We start from the raw sequence: 15962 nt of genomic DNA on the forward strand, positions 1-15962 counted from the left end.
TCCATGTTGATTTAATAAATATTCGACTTCAAATACTGATTCTCTTTTGTTTTTTTATTTCTTTGTGCAACTGTGGAAGTAATCAAATGGAATACCTTTATTTGCTCCAATTCTACTTTTAAATTGCTGGTGCTTTGTTTATTTTTGTGCGTATGGTGCATTATCTATAACCACGATACAGTTACTTGGCAAATTAGGAACAATTTAATCCGTCATCGGAATACTTTTTTCGCATTCATGTCATCATGATAATCGCTCGATTTTGATTGTAATTAAAACAATAGGAATCATCCAATCCACAAATCCTGTTTTTCCGCCAGCGTGAGCTAGAATCCATCTTGCACCGGTACTATCCCATGTCAAAACACCTGGTTCTTCATTTGATTGCCAAATTCTTTCAAACGGTTATTACACATCCTTAAAATAAATTTAGTTCTCCAAGCTACAATATCATAATGTTCCATAAAAAATTTACGTTTGTATTGGCACTTTTTATATTTGTACCCCATGCTTCTTAAAATACGCCTTAGTCGTTTTGCTGTATTTGAAATCGATATCAGTTTTCAATGCAAGCCAAAGGTGATGAATGGTGGGAATTTCCTTTTTGACGACATAAAATGAGTGTATCAGATGCCTTATATCACACTTATCACAATCGTCTATTTAGAAAAAAACTCTCTTGGTTTCTATGTTTTCCTGGAGTTACAATTTTAGAAGTTGAAGCTTCAACTTGATAACCTTCTTGAGTTATTTGAGTGACAGTGCGTTCAGAAATACCTGACAATATACTAATATTACAAACCACACACGGAGGCAAAATACCACACAATGGTCACCCCAAAAATTACCTGTTATATTAAGAAAGCAACCCGAGCCTGGACTTCAGAAAATGGAACAATTGACCCCTTATTGTTCCGTTCTGCTTCGCAAGAACGTTTCACCTTTAGAACAATCTCTCGGCCAGCACTTTTAATGACTTTTGGCATGATGAATGATGATTACAAAATTTGATCATACGAATACAAGCTCAAGACACAACAACATTCCTTTTTTTGATTAATTCAAATTTTGGCCGCGCGCAGACTTAATTGAGGAGCAGTCTATAATTATATATTATAGTTACAGAATTGTTTGTCGTCTGTGGTTACTAAAATTACTTAGTCTGTGGCTACGCCCAAAGTGCACTGTGCGTGCTTAGTGCTTACCAACTTAAGGAATTTATTCTAAATTTTAGGGGAACATTTTAAATCTAGTTTACTGCGACAATATATTTTTAGATAGATTTTTGTTTCTTTACATACTAAGTTTATGAAAAACAAACTATATAGTTATAGAAATACATAAATAAATTCTTTGTGACAATTTATATAGAAGTCTATTTCTAAAAAAAATTAACAAGTACGTTGTTTTAAGTAGAAAATTTTAAGGGCCTTACTTAGCCATTTTAGCAGTTGGTCACACATTAAACTCTCGTGAGATGTGATCAGTGATTTAATGTTTAAAAAAAATAGAGTAAGGCGTATAGAGATTTTAATTTAAAGTCAAAGCATAAAAATACTTTATCATTTTAATTACCTGGTGTAACCACGAATTACCTAAGATGTAAGAAAGAAGACTTTAAAAATAATAACAACGTATCATTTTTTCTTTCTCTTAACCTTAAATATGGTTTACTTTGATTTACAGTTCTCGTTAAAATGGTGCAAAAAGGACCTCGTCCTCTAGTTCTTTGTGGCCCGTCAGGTTCTGGGAAGAGTACATTATTGAAAAGGTTGTTAAAAGAATTCCCTGACAAGTTTGGTTTTAGCGTGTCTCACACAACGAGAGGACCACGACCCGGTGAGAAAGATGGAATTCATTATCACTTTACCTCGAAGGAACTAATGATGTCGGCTGTTGATAAAGGAGAGTTTATTGAAACAGCTGTTTTTAGTGGAAATATGTATGGAACAAGGTACGTAATAAAAGTGAACGCCATGTGCTTATTGTTTACTTGGCAAAAATCCATTAATTCAATTTGCAGTTATTTTAAAACTCATTATTTACTGGTAATAAAAATACTGTCACATAAATATTGATAGTGCTTTTCATATCTGTATATGAATATTTAAATGTGTAATAATTTAATAAAAATCATAATTATTTATGCTGTTTATAGAACATTACTTATATTACGTAAACTTTTTAATTATACTTCCAATATTTTATGTTTAATAGCAAGAAAGCTGTTGAAGATGTCAGGCGTACAGGCAGAATTTGTGTCCTTGACATAGAAATTGAAGGAGTGAAGCAAATAAAAAGAACTGACTTGGATCCTTTGCTTGTTTTTGTTATGCCACCATCTATTGATGAGCTTGAGAGACGACTTCGCAATCGCAATACTGAACAAGAAGATGCACTCCAAAAGAGATTGGAACAAGCTCGCCATGAGATTGAATATGGTAATGTTTACAATGTTTAGATAGATCCTGTATTACATTTATTTTTATACTTCTCTACTTTCAAATTGACCCAGTGTAATGTGTGGTATTAATCCTATATACATGATTTTTAAAAGGTGACAATGTTTTTAACTCAGTCTATTTTAATTAGAAATATATCAACATCACATAATAATTTATTACCAAGATGTTTCTCCTCTACCCATCAGATCTATGATTTTTTAGTCATACTTGTATACTTGTTTTATTTCAATAATAATAATAGGTGTAAAAATATAAGTACAATTTGTTCTCTGTTTTTCAATGATTCAATCTTTTGACAGTAGGTTTCATACCTAAAGTTTAAAGCATTGAGACCCTGCAACAGGCACAAGTTTATCAATATTTTAATGCCCTAAATGCAGATGTTATCTTAGAAAAATAGACGGTAATTCAAAGTACTTCAAATAAGCATTAAAATTGAGGTAAATTTAAAAATTTCAGGTAAGGAGCCAGGAAACTTCCATATTCTTATTCTCAATGACAGTATAGAGAAGGCATACTCAGAGTTACGTGATTTTATTGGAAAAAACATGAATAATGCAGTTGAAGGTAATAATTTAACCTTGCTTTATTAAAATTTATGTGGCAACACATTTTATGTTATCCTAATTAAAAACAATTTATCTTATCCTATACAGCCAAAATTAAAAAAATAACAACTACTACTTATAATATTATCTTCCTTTTAAGTACTAAATTTATTTTTGTGTCACATCATTGCAGCATAAAAACAATATTGTTGAAAAAGTGCTGTAGTTTAGTGTGCTATTAGACTGTTTTTTTTATAAGGCCTTTGTCAGTATAACTTAATATCCACATATAAATTTTTCTGAATTATTATCTTGTAATAACAATGTCATGTACATAATTGGGAAACCCCTACCCTTTTTTACTTAAGTGGAATACTAACTTCCCTTACTAATTACAGAGAAAGATGCTTCATTGGACAAGTAAGCAGTGCATGGATTTGTTATAGATAATTGTAATAACCCACACATCTAGATTTTACAGGAAATTTGTTGTTTTTGCTTATTAGAATGTATGCTGTTTTTAGTAGTAAAAAAAGGTATATCAATTATCTATTTACAGATTTTTATCCTTCATAAAACCTAAATTATTTCAATTTAGGATCATAATTATATTTGATATTGGAAAAAATTATATCAGACAGATTTATTTTTCCTAAAAATAGATTGAACATCTTATTAAAAGATAGATAAGAATAATATAAAGAAGTTTTTATGATGTTTTTGAGTTTGTAAGAAATCTTGCCCCAAACCTGTGTCCAAACTTAATTAAAAAAAAAAACTTTTTGAATTAAAGTTAATTATAAACATTCTATATTACTAACAATAAGTAGACAAAAAGATAGTCATAATAGGATGAAATGAAGATGAGATTGCATTCATGATACTTGTAGATGAGAATAAGTTGAATGAAAAAATTGGAATTGGATGGAAATTTAAATACTTGAAATTTGTTAATTGTATTACATTTTGTATTGATAAGGAAGGCCTTCAAGATTTAACTTATTATCTTTCTTCTACATTTTGTAAAATGCAAATACATAATTAAGTCTTTCACTGTGATATATTTACTTATACTTACATAATTTTTTATGTCTGTTTGAACTTCATAACTATCTAAAGTGCATTTAATGTCTGAGGCATCTGGTGATGATGGTTTTGCCCTGTTTTGAACTTTAAAAATTCTTAGTTAAAATATGTAAAATTATCAAATAGGTAGTTTCAATTCAACTCTAGATTTTTTGTTTTGTATACTCATAGTGTAAAGATGTAATAATATTAATTTTTAGTTTAAATCTACATACATGTTGCCTCATTCATAACATTTTTTTTTCTATTCTTTGAATAATGTATTTTATACATTACATTGTGTACCTTTATATTAATAAGCAAATATACTGTAATATGTATTTTAAGTAGTGGTTTTCGCTGCGCTTAGCCATGATAATTAACCTTTAACATTAATGTTAGAATGTTATACTTAAAAGAGCATAATTTAGCTTAGTTTTTATGTCTAGCTGATACGTTAAAGCTTTTATTGTATACATCGTTTAACCGTTATTCATAGTTCTATTTTAAAATATTTATAATGTTATCTTAATGTTTTGATAATAACATCTATCTCTAGATTAAAATCGTTTTGTAGATTTGTCATGTTCATGTCTAGCAAGTTAACAATTAAAACAACTTTTATGCTAATTGTACATTCTGTATTTATGATATTTTTTTCTCAACAAAATGTAAGTAAATTTACTATTGTGTGCTTAATCTTATATCTTTAAACGAGCAATTCTTGTATATATATATATATATATATATATAATTAGAATCTCGGAATCGGCTCCAACGATTTTCATGAAATTTAGTATACAGAGGGTTTCGGGGGCGATAAATCGATTTAGCTAGGAATCATTTCTAGAAAATATCATTTTATTTGTGTTTTATCAACTTAAACATAGAATTGCTTGTTTAAAGATGTCAGTCAAATAAAAAGTTAAATATGAATATAATTATCTTTATTCGATAATTATATTCATATTTCATAATTTTATTAGTATGTAATTCGTACTTAAATAAAATTTCCAAAAAACACGATTTATAAAAAAAATACCGAGCTAAGCTCGGTCATCCAGGTCCTGGGTTATAATACAGTTTTGTAAACGTTAATCCTTACGTATTTTGTTTATTATTATTTTTACGTCTATGGGGTATGAAGACAGCAATTTAAATTTAAAAGAAAGACAAATTGAATTTCATGTGAAATTTGGATTATTTTTGTAACCCAAAACAAATTGATAATTAAGTCATTCCAGATGATGCTAAGTCAATTGTGGCATTTTACACATAGATTCAACATAACTATTCAGAATACCATAAAATAAATGTTTTCAAAAGTATGCATATTTATTTTGTATCTTGTTAATATTGAGGATCTATCTAGTGAAGGTTACTAGAATTATTATATGAATCTAGTCATCAGAGCTTAGTCAAGATGCCTTACCGTAGTGTATTTAGAAAGTCAAATACTAAAATTGTATGAAAATGAACAGTTCGTGTCGACGAATTTTAAAATTTTGCTTTCGACTTTCTGCATACTCAACTGTTAAGGCACCTAGACTAAACACCCTGGATAAAATGTACTCTACTGTATAACATGTTCATTTTTGTAACATTGAACAATGACAAAGAATATGTTATGATGGTAATCATTACATTAACAATAAATCTCAGTAGATATATAATGTCTATTATTTAATTTCTTCAATTTCAATAGGATGAAAAGTTGGGATTCAGGATTTGGTTTTTGGTAAAGCCAAAAAAGGAAGCTATGCTCTTGATTTGTCCTTAATTTTTGTACCAAAATTACATTAACTGGAAAATGAATGGATGAAGCAATATATTTTACACAAATTTTCAAAGATGGAATAGTTAGTTACATTTTATTCATATCAAATAATGATAGTAAATATCTTAGTCCAAATTAAACATTAGTGAAGATGATAAAAATTGTTGTACCTAGATATAGGTTTAATTTTCAGATATGATTATTCTTCATACACGAAAATAACATTTCAACACTGTACAACAATATTAGCTCCAATTACATATAAGTAAGATTAAAAAAATTATAGTACAATGCTACTTTCTTTGTCCCATTTATCGCGATGTGAATGTGGTGGTGTGTTCTCACAGTCTCCATTCATAGTAGCATTTTTAAGTGAAATACTGCTGCCCAGTAAAAGACCATTTGGTTTTGTTAGGGATTTTAGCCTCGGAATATGAGATACATGTTTTCGTACTTGGGACACTCCATTTTTAGACTTAGGGTCAAACAAAGTATTTGCAGACTTTGATCTGCCATGACTTGGTTCAGTTTTATTCTTCATACATGATAATGGTGTTCTTGAACCATCATTGCTGGCAGACTTTGATTTTTTTGGTGTATCATTTGAATTGTTAGCTATGTCCTCATAAATAGGTATACCTTCAGAATTTTTTTCTGCATTATTAATATGTTTGGTCTCTGAATTGGAATTTTCTAATACCTTAATAAGCAATTCATTAGACATCTCTTCCACATTTTCTTCAATGCATGGTTCTTCATGATTTGCAACTACAATGGGTGTTCTGTCAATGCCAATGGATGGTGATCGAGGGTCATCATTAAGTAGTTTAAATATTGGAACATCGCTAATTTCTGGGTTAAGTAGACTAAATAATGTTTCATTTTTCATTGTGATTTCATCAGTTTGATCTATTTCACCAATTTTCATTCTACCATTTTCATCATAATCAAAATTTGTCTCCAGTAGCTGAGTTGGTTTAGGTGACCCATGAGAGATATTTTCCAACACCTCATTAGATGCAGTTGATGAACCAAGTGGTTCTTCATTATTTAAACTATCACTAAGATTTAGGTCATAGAATTCATTGCAGAGGTTTTTGGGTACAAGCTCAGGACATGGTGGTGATATATGAATGTTACTAGTATCAAGTGCAGTGTTATCCAGAGTGGGACTACCACAGCTATTAATATTAAATATTTGTTCCACCCTTGAATCACTTGTTTTTGATGTAATAACAATAGGGGTTCTATTAAATTCTTGAGTCGGGGACCTTGGGTCAAATGACTGCAAGTGATTTTTTATAACTGCAGATAAAATTGGGTTGTTATGAATAAGCTTACTTTCACTGTTGTCATTTTCTAAGGCCTTTCTTAAATCCATATTTTTAGTTATGTGATGTTTCGATCCTGGTTTATTCTAAAACCAAAACTTTAATTAATTTAAAAATAAGATCACTTTGGTAAAGAAAAAGAAAATCAAAAGATCTAGTTACTTTTAAAAGAAATCTCATGAAATATTCTATGAATGATAAATTCTGTGCTCTCAGTTCGTATTACTCACGTATCTTAAAATCCGACGCCCCAATATATACGAACTGGGTTTTAAATATTTGATATCTAAAATTTTTTAGAAAATTGCGGATGTACATAAATATACCTGTAATGGAGTCCGAGTTATTTCTGGAGTTGGCGAACGAGGATCAGGATTGCCGCTAATGTCCTTGTTGGTTTCGTTTTTTTGGCTTGCAGCAGCTGTGTCGTGCCATTTACTATTATTGCTCCCCATTTTACTGTTTTACTGATTTTTATTTCAATTAGTACACGCTGTTAAGTTTAAATACCAACAGGCATCGTCGTTACAGCAACTATTAAAGTAAAAGTAAATATTACAAAATGGAACGCGGAATGAAATTCTACTTCTCAAACAATACAATAACGGCTGAAACTGTCATTCTATTTTTAAATTAGTAATGTCCGCAGTCGCCGGTAGGCGTCAGTACAGTACGTTGTTAAACAAACTCTTTGCGTTTCAGCACAAAGTAGTTTAATTATTTTTGGGTATACAAACATATGATTAATCATAAAATGTATTTTTATTGTATTATACTTGTAGTATACTTTAAGCAATAATAAAAAACAACAAAACAAATCATTTTATGGAAATCTACGAGAACCTTGTTAGACTGTGCTACCTAGAGCCAACACTAGATGGCATATATTTAAGCAATGTAAATTCTAGGCAAAAGTTTAAGTGCTATAATTATTAACTAAATATAAGTCAAATTCAGATTGAAATTCAAAAACCATTTATTCATGTAGGTAAAATAATGTACACTTATAAACGTCAAAAAAAGAAATATACATTGAATCCTTCTAATTTCACATTTACTGCCAGGTCACAAATCAAGGGCGTAGAACGGAAGAGAAGAGCTGGCAATAAACTCTCCGGCACTCTCTTTAATCGCCAAGTTTTTTCTCTTACGCAACGTTTGTAAGGAGCTGCAACCATTACACCATGTTCCATATGACATCTTGATTAGGTAATAAAGAATAATAAAATAAATTAAAAACAAATGTTTTATTAAACAACAATTAAATATTTTGACTTTGGCAAGTTTTGACGTCTTGCCAAAGTCAAAATATGTAATTCCTTGAACTTCCTTCGGACTGACTCCTGTTTTGACAACCCACTGATCGCTCTTATAGCCCGCTTTTGCACTACAAAGATCGAATTATTGCTTGCTCGCTTGCTTGCAAGCTCTGTAAGTGATATATGAGTCAATTTTTTTCATTTTATAAAAGAATGTCCTCCGCTTTATCTATTTGTTTTATAGGATCTATTATATATTATATATATATATTATTGCGGTTTTCAACAATATCTGAGGAGGAATATAATTTACGGTCCACAGTTTATCTTGCGATGCCGGGGGGGGGGCGCTAGTCTAAACTAATATTATAAAGAGGAAAACTATTTTGCATTGCTGGTAGATAATAAAACAGTTTGTTGGTTATAATATAGATAAAGAATAATAAAATTTATTTCATACAATTCACATGTAAACTTTTACACGACAATTTTTTGGCTTGGTTGACACGTTAGTTCACGGTTCCAAGATCCACGTCGGCAAATTGCTACTGTATTTTTAGCCTTCCACCCTAACCTGCAACGCACTCTGCACCTTGAACCTTCTGATAAACCTGGCCCATTCTCTACTGCGATGCCCTTACATCTTATTCTCCCATGTTCTGGTGGCTCCTGGGGCACACACCATTTGCGACCTGTTCAACATTGTTTTACTTAAGGTATTGTATATGTCAATCATCAGTATGTCATTAAGTAGCTAAGGGATATATATCGCGGTAAAGATGGATTACAAATAACAGTGTCAATATAAAATTGATAGGCAAGGAATGAGAACTAAATCATAATAATTTGATTAACCATAAAAATGAATATCTTGAGCCAGAATTAATTAATTGAATCCATTAATGAAAACAACCGTAGATCAATTACTTCAAGTAAAAAAGAGCTTTTCTAATTATTAGCGAAATAAGTATAGAAAGTTTTAGTCAGTACTTTAATAACCAACCTTTACATATTGGAAGATTGCCTTCCCACTTCAAATCTTTGCCACAAACAAGAGCTCTTGCTCCTTGCAAATCTAAGTTAGGGTCTTGGCAGGTAAAACTACATTCATAATCATTATTACAATGCGCTCGTAAAATATTCGGAAGTGGACATTTACGTGAAGACTGGAGAATTACGTGTACTTGCATTTTACACATTTGTAGTACCTGTGTATAAAGTATTTTATTATCAAAAAACTAAAAATATATCAAACACAGAAAAGAAACGCTTCGTTAAATATTAAGAAAGCAATAATTGAAATAGGTAGTTATATATGGAGTTAAGAAAGTATGATCATGAACGTTATAAATAATGTCAGTCGATGATAAATTTTGATAGTAGAATAAATGGATACGTTATTTCTAATATTTAAAAATACTCGAGGTTGAAAATCTGTAAGTAAAGACGAAACGTTATCACGTTTCGTCCAATGACAGACATTTATACAATACTAGACCCAAATGAAGTCTTTCTGTTTCTTGTATTAAAATACCAATAAGATAGTTAATTCTATACTCACCTGACTATTATACATTATTTTTCCTACTATAACGTAAGAGCCTTGATGTAGTAGAGCACCAAAATTAGGCCCATACATAGTAACAAACCGAACTTCTCTGGATGCAGGCCTTCCGTTACATGAAAACAGACGTGGACTCTGTAGAACAACTTTATCTAAGCCTGCTTTTGCTATTAACGTTCTATCATGCGGACATTGCATACATAGATTGTGGTCATCTAAAAAATAAAGAACATTACATGTATTTCTGGGTCAATTCATATTTTGCATCTGTTTCTTCGATAATTTTTAAATGATTTGCATCGACGCATGCTACTGGGTATGAACGCACAATGATGAAGGGCCGACAGCCGCACCTCTTAACTAAAAGTCGCAAGGTTTGGTTGGGCGGTCTCTTATGATGAACATATTCCTTCCTTCCTTTATATCCATCTTTATTTATCTATTTCATTATTTGGACTATCAAATAATCTTTTGTTTATGATATGTCTATGTCTAGACTATAAGTCTATATAAGCGAGAAATGTATTTACATTCTAAAGGTAATGAAGAAAGAAGTCCTTATGCTCGACATAAAAAGAAGCATTTAATGAATGAAAAAAATGAATGCAAAGACAATGAATTTTTTTAATAGCTTCCACGGAAAACCTGAGAAATTTGTGTTAAACAATCAACAAATGAATATTTTTAATAATATTTATTAAAGAGATTAGAGACTATATCTTTGTTGGAACTAAATGTATACATATTTTATATTGCTTTTAACTACCTGAGTTTAAAGCCAGGCTTTTAACCATTTTCCTGAGACGCCGAGGTCGACTATATTCCTCTTCAGCATTGACGACCTCCCGTCCCAGATAAATATAAGTGACTTCATGGTTATGATCCTGAACTTCTCTAAGATAACTATCGGTCTGATAGAAATACCTAGGGTCTTCTCTTGGTTGATGTGTCTGAATAACTTCGTTTTCCATCGTTTGTTTTCGGGACGGTATGTCGTATCTTTTATAGCCATCATAATTTTTGTTTCTATATAAATTGTGGGTTAATGACCTTCTGTTGTTTGAATTGAAGGTAGGCGAAAAATCGTTCGGTAGTTGTCGTGTTCTGCAATAAAAAATATACTTTGTTAAGAACAGGCTCAAACTAATGGCGGCGGACATATAAGTCCAATATATTTAAATTTAAATTTGCTCATGTCTAAACCATTAACTGATTTTTTTCAGAAATTTATAACTCCTATCTATTATAATAATAAAAATATATTTTAAGAATATTTATTTCAACAAATATTCATATTCTTAGTAGTATTCGGTAAATTGGGAGGAACGCGTGCGTTTAAATATACATAATGAAATTGTTAAATTTAAACAAGATTACAGGACAAGTAATGTACTTGATTATATTTTGAAAATCCTTTGTCTAAAGTGGTATAATGTTCCACTGTCTCAATAAACATCTCTTTGTCCTTGTCGCGACAGCCTTGTCCTTGTGCACTGGCTACTTTAGCGCATAGGAACTAGTCACCTACGTAGTCCTGGAACGCGTGTCTATGGCTTTCCAACAAATACAATCCTTGGTAAGATCCCTTCATGAAGCTTGCGGAGTGCTCTGAAAACTTCTGAGCTTCTGGAAGGAGTAAAAAGAGGCTGGCTTATTAGCCAGGACTTAACGCAAAGAATGGGCGTCTAAGAGCGGAAACTGATCCACACTACACTACACTAAACGACGTCTATAAAGTATTATTAATGAGGCTAAAGTTCTGGCAAATCTGACTCTAGCGTCGCGTCGACGCCAGACGCATAGAATGTTACCGACTCTATTAGCAGAAAAAACGAATATAGATTGTTTATCGTAAAAACTAAGAATAACAAGAACACGACTAGTACAGTGCTAATTTCATATCTATAGAAAAGCTTTAACACAAATAGTATGCGTCGTCGTTTACATTAAAACTATACATTCCAAACAAGTTACAACTTAATTACTTTATTATTAGTATCACTTTCTTGATACGTGCGTAGACAACATTCTGTCGTCCCTTATAGACGATCTCAAACTCGTCTTTCATTCCATTGTCTATCGTCGAGGATGTAATGGAATACGACATTTATTGGATATATTAGGTCTGTCTCCTTACAATACTATATACATTCCTTGCATGCTAAATTAGCAGGCGCAAACTTTCGTTACTCGTAAATTGTTACAACCGGCCGGTTAATAATATTAATCAATTTACATTAGCACAGGCTATTGAAAGCGAAACGAAATTATTATTCAACAGAAGTAAATTATTATTATAAAATAAAATATTAACATTTTCGCCATTAAGTAGTTATTTTATTGCGACAGCGACTGACTTTTCCAGTTAAAACACATAAACACCATTTAAAAGTAGCTTTATTGTATCATAATTTTATTTCCATATGTAAACAAACTGGTCTGTTAAAATATTCTGAATGCATTTGAAGTGCCGTTAGGATTATTGATAAATGGTATCTCTAAAATTGCACAAACACATTACAAATGCATTGAAATATTGCTCTTTGTGTTCACAACTCTGGAATGCATGTAAAGTCATACTGCGAATTCTACTGCCTTTGTGGGAATTTTCAATATAAACGAATATTTAGGAAATATAATCTGGCACCAATTTGTAAAGATATTTTGACCCAAATCTACTATACAGTAAAATACTAAGAATAATCCAGAGTTGGAATAAGCCATAAAAGGTTACCAAGCAAACTCAGAGATACGCGAAAGTTTAAAGCCTCACAGAGTTAGTCATTAATAATGAATATTTATTAGCAAATCCATATATTATGTGATGCAAATAGACTGTTGAATTAATAAATAAAATGTTACGTTTTAAAAAGTTTTCACTCCCATGAAAACATATGAGGGATGGAGACAATGTGGTATACGAGGCATGGCTTTGAAGTTTTGTCGTTTGAAGAAAAAAACGGAACTGGAACCTTGTAGTACTTTTTATTGTTTATCAAAGTATTCAACACGTAGCTTTGACATTATTCCATTCGCTCAAACCAGTTTTTACAAAGACTTTTCTTAATTTTATGAAATGTAAACATCGAAATCGTTAGGGCTTAGGTCAGGAATGTATGGAGGATGGTCAAGAATTTCTTCTTTTTCCTGCTTCAAATACTCAATCGTTTGACGAGCGCTTTGTGAGCTTGTGTCGTTGTGGTGCAGGATGATGCGTGGTTTTGGTAAACAAACAAAAACCACTCAGCGTTAACCGAATAAAAAAAACAAAATCTGAATGGTTGTTGCTACTAGTCTTTATTTCTCGATACGGCACATGATGATCTTCGAAAATTAGTTGTCTCATAGCAATGATGTTATCGTCAGTGAAAACGGATTTTGTGCGTCCTTCTAACACACACTAACTTCGTTCGTCCACTAACACAAGTATGTCTACGCTGGAATTCTAAATACCAGCGTTCGACAGTATGCCCATGTCTTCTGAAGTTGTAGAAAATTATTGCACGAACATTTTCCTTAGAAAGTTCGTTTCGGTACGTAACCTGACAAATTCCAATCGACGCTGTGACTAAACAATAGCATTAATCCTAATACTTTCAACTGTTCCGAGATTTAAAATTTGAAAACAGTCGAATATAGAACAGTTACAAATTCAAAATTGCTAGGAAATATGGAAACGACGTAACTTAAAAGGCATGCCTAGTAATCTATTTCTAAATTTTAAAGCATTCGGATACTGCCGTGTCGAATCTTCCAAAACTATTTGCTAAGCTCATGCGTCACTGACCTGTTGATATCAATCTCCGTAAGATGCAAACTCACACTTCCTAAAAAAATTAAATAAGAAATGTACCATAATTCACGGGTTGGCGCAATCCTGCCTTACAATTACATTAATAATATTTAATGATAAACAGGAGAATACAGAGATCTATACACTCGTATGAGACCTATTAATGTATATCACAGTTAGCTGTGATATCCCGTATTTTTTGCCAGTAGGTATATACCTTAAAAAACGAAAGGACATAAAAAACTATATGCTATATTTGGCTTTCGTATAATCTATAAGTTTTGTTTAAAATCACACAATTCTAACCTGCCTTCTGTGCCTTCTAACCTAAAACATTATTGTTTCTCCAGAATTCGAACCCCGATTATATGATTATATATGCTCCATGTACGTTAACCGTTACATACCTGTGGCGAGTAAGTGTTCGTAGAAATTTCTTTACAATAAAATATTTAGTATATATTTCTTTCAGTGGTCTAATTTTACGAAAATTGATTGCCCATACAAATGCGTAGTACGAGGAGTCCAAGGACATTTGTGTTTTGCAAATAGAAAATCTTTTTTTAAGAAATAACGGGGAAATACTTGTGCTGTGGAGTCAAGGTTCTTAATAACTACGAACAAATATAGTATTAATATACCTGATTGTATTGCATATAATAGATGCCATTGTTGGTAGTTAACTATTTTCAATACAAATCTATTTCGTTTTGTCCTAGTCAGACAAAAAAAAATATAATTCGGCACACATATTCTAATTTGTTTCCAACTATGTATTATTTTTTCATAAAGAAACCACATACAACAGAAATAATTTTTTTTAATGGAATCTCTATGGGACGAATTCAAGCCATGCCTGCAATACAAATAGTAGCAAAACTTTTATAAATATTTCATACATAACTTTGTAATTTATTGTTTGTTCAGAAATAATAAATTACCAATGCGCAGAAAAAATCAAATGAATCTCGTAGTTATCCGAAACACAGATGATTTATTTTAACACGTGCGTAAATTATTAATTTAGTTCACACATTTTTTTGTTTATTTGGGCTTATTATAGCTTTTTGACTGTCCAATTCCATATAAATATTGTAATTTGTACGATAACTTGTTTACTTATGTCACATAAGTTGTTATGTTCGATGCATTCAAGAGTGCCGTTAATTAATTAAACGTTAATACAAGTAGTATGCACGCCTTTTTATAGATTTCGATTTTATGTACCGAATCACAATGGTTTTATGTAATAATGTAAATTAAATAAAAAATATTTTAATTAAATTTCACCATATACTAGTAATTATAGATTTCACTGCCATATTTATAACATGTACAAATAACACGTGTGACTAAGGAATTTAAATGATCGTATAATAATATCATTTGCAGTGTTCACAGTTTGATGCATAACGCATTTATTATAAGGATTAGTAATGATACTGATGTCATCATCTTAAATAATAATGAGCTGATAATTTTTTATCGAAATCACTCGATAAAAATTATCTTTTTTACATTGATGCGTAGGATATGCCAATGCCAATGAGGTGTGTTTTTATTAGTATTTATGCCATTACTTAATTATATATTTATTATTATATAATCATGGGATTATAACGTTATCTTTTAGGTGATTTATATTCTGTCATTAATTAAAAAGGCCTGTTTTTCATTGTCTAGTATTTTTTACTAATTGAGAATTTGACTATGTATTTTAAATAATGTAATGCACATTGTTATGTCAATAAATATTAAAATAGTAACGATGTACTCATTTTTACACAAAAACAAAAAAAATGTAAATAAAATGAACATAATCTTACCTTACTTAAGTGAGAATAAACAATTTGACTATGTATTTTTAAATAAAGTTACACTTATGTCAATAAATATTTAAATGGTAACGTTGTTTTTGTTTTACAAAAAAAAAAACAAAAGTAAATGAATTGAACAAAATCTTACCAAGTAAAGTGAGAATAAAGATCACGCTCGCAAAATACATTTTTGGCGAATACGGAAAAGAGTTTGCGGAAGTGTTTCGACAGTAGCCGCAGACACTTAGAAGGCAACTGAAAGCAACTGATGAATTCCGCTTCGCACTTGTGTTGAGTAGACTGGCGTGGGTGGCACGACACAGGTGCCAGAATAATATTTAAT

General features: G+C 31.0%; 3 protein-coding genes across 3 annotated transcripts; 1 reads left to right on the forward strand and 2 right to left on the reverse strand.

Annotated features, from left to right (window-relative positions):
- The first annotated feature begins 1442 nt into the window (after window positions 1-1442).
- On the forward strand, window positions 1443-3863 carry LOC110994902 (guanylate kinase). The gene is made up of 5 exons (XM_022261819.2): window positions 1443-1602; window positions 1687-1954; window positions 2218-2441; window positions 2925-3032; window positions 3412-3863. Exons 2-5 carry the CDS (start codon window positions 1698-1700, stop codon window positions 3435-3437), a joined length of 615 nt encoding a protein of 204 aa, XP_022117511.1. The 5' UTR covers window positions 1443-1602; window positions 1687-1697; the 3' UTR covers window positions 3438-3863.
- A 1531-nt stretch (window positions 3864-5394) lies between these two features.
- On the reverse strand, window positions 5395-7804 carry LOC110994903. The gene is made up of 2 exons (XM_022261820.2): window positions 7513-7804; window positions 5395-7272 (listed from the first exon to the last, which is right to left on the reverse strand). Exons 1-2 carry the CDS (start codon window positions 7639-7641, stop codon window positions 6136-6138), a joined length of 1266 nt encoding a protein of 421 aa, XP_022117512.2. The 5' UTR covers window positions 7642-7804; the 3' UTR covers window positions 5395-6135.
- A 1061-nt stretch (window positions 7805-8865) lies between these two features.
- Window positions 8866-15930, reverse strand: LOC110994917. The gene is made up of 6 exons (XM_022261840.2): window positions 15768-15930; window positions 13797-13836; window positions 10776-11113; window positions 10007-10224; window positions 9449-9653; window positions 8866-9137 (listed from the first exon to the last, which is right to left on the reverse strand). The coding sequence occupies exons 1-6, from the start codon at window positions 15805-15807 to the stop codon at window positions 8923-8925; spliced, it is 1056 nt and encodes a 351-aa protein (XP_022117532.2). The 5' UTR covers window positions 15808-15930; the 3' UTR covers window positions 8866-8922.
- Between the last annotated feature and the right edge of the window lie 32 nt (window positions 15931-15962).

The sequence above is a fragment of the Pieris rapae genome, chromosome 1 (genome assembly GCF_905147795.1).
Source record: "Pieris rapae chromosome 1, ilPieRapa1.1, whole genome shotgun sequence".
Classification (NCBI taxonomy): domain Eukaryota; kingdom Metazoa; phylum Arthropoda; class Insecta; order Lepidoptera; family Pieridae; genus Pieris; species Pieris rapae.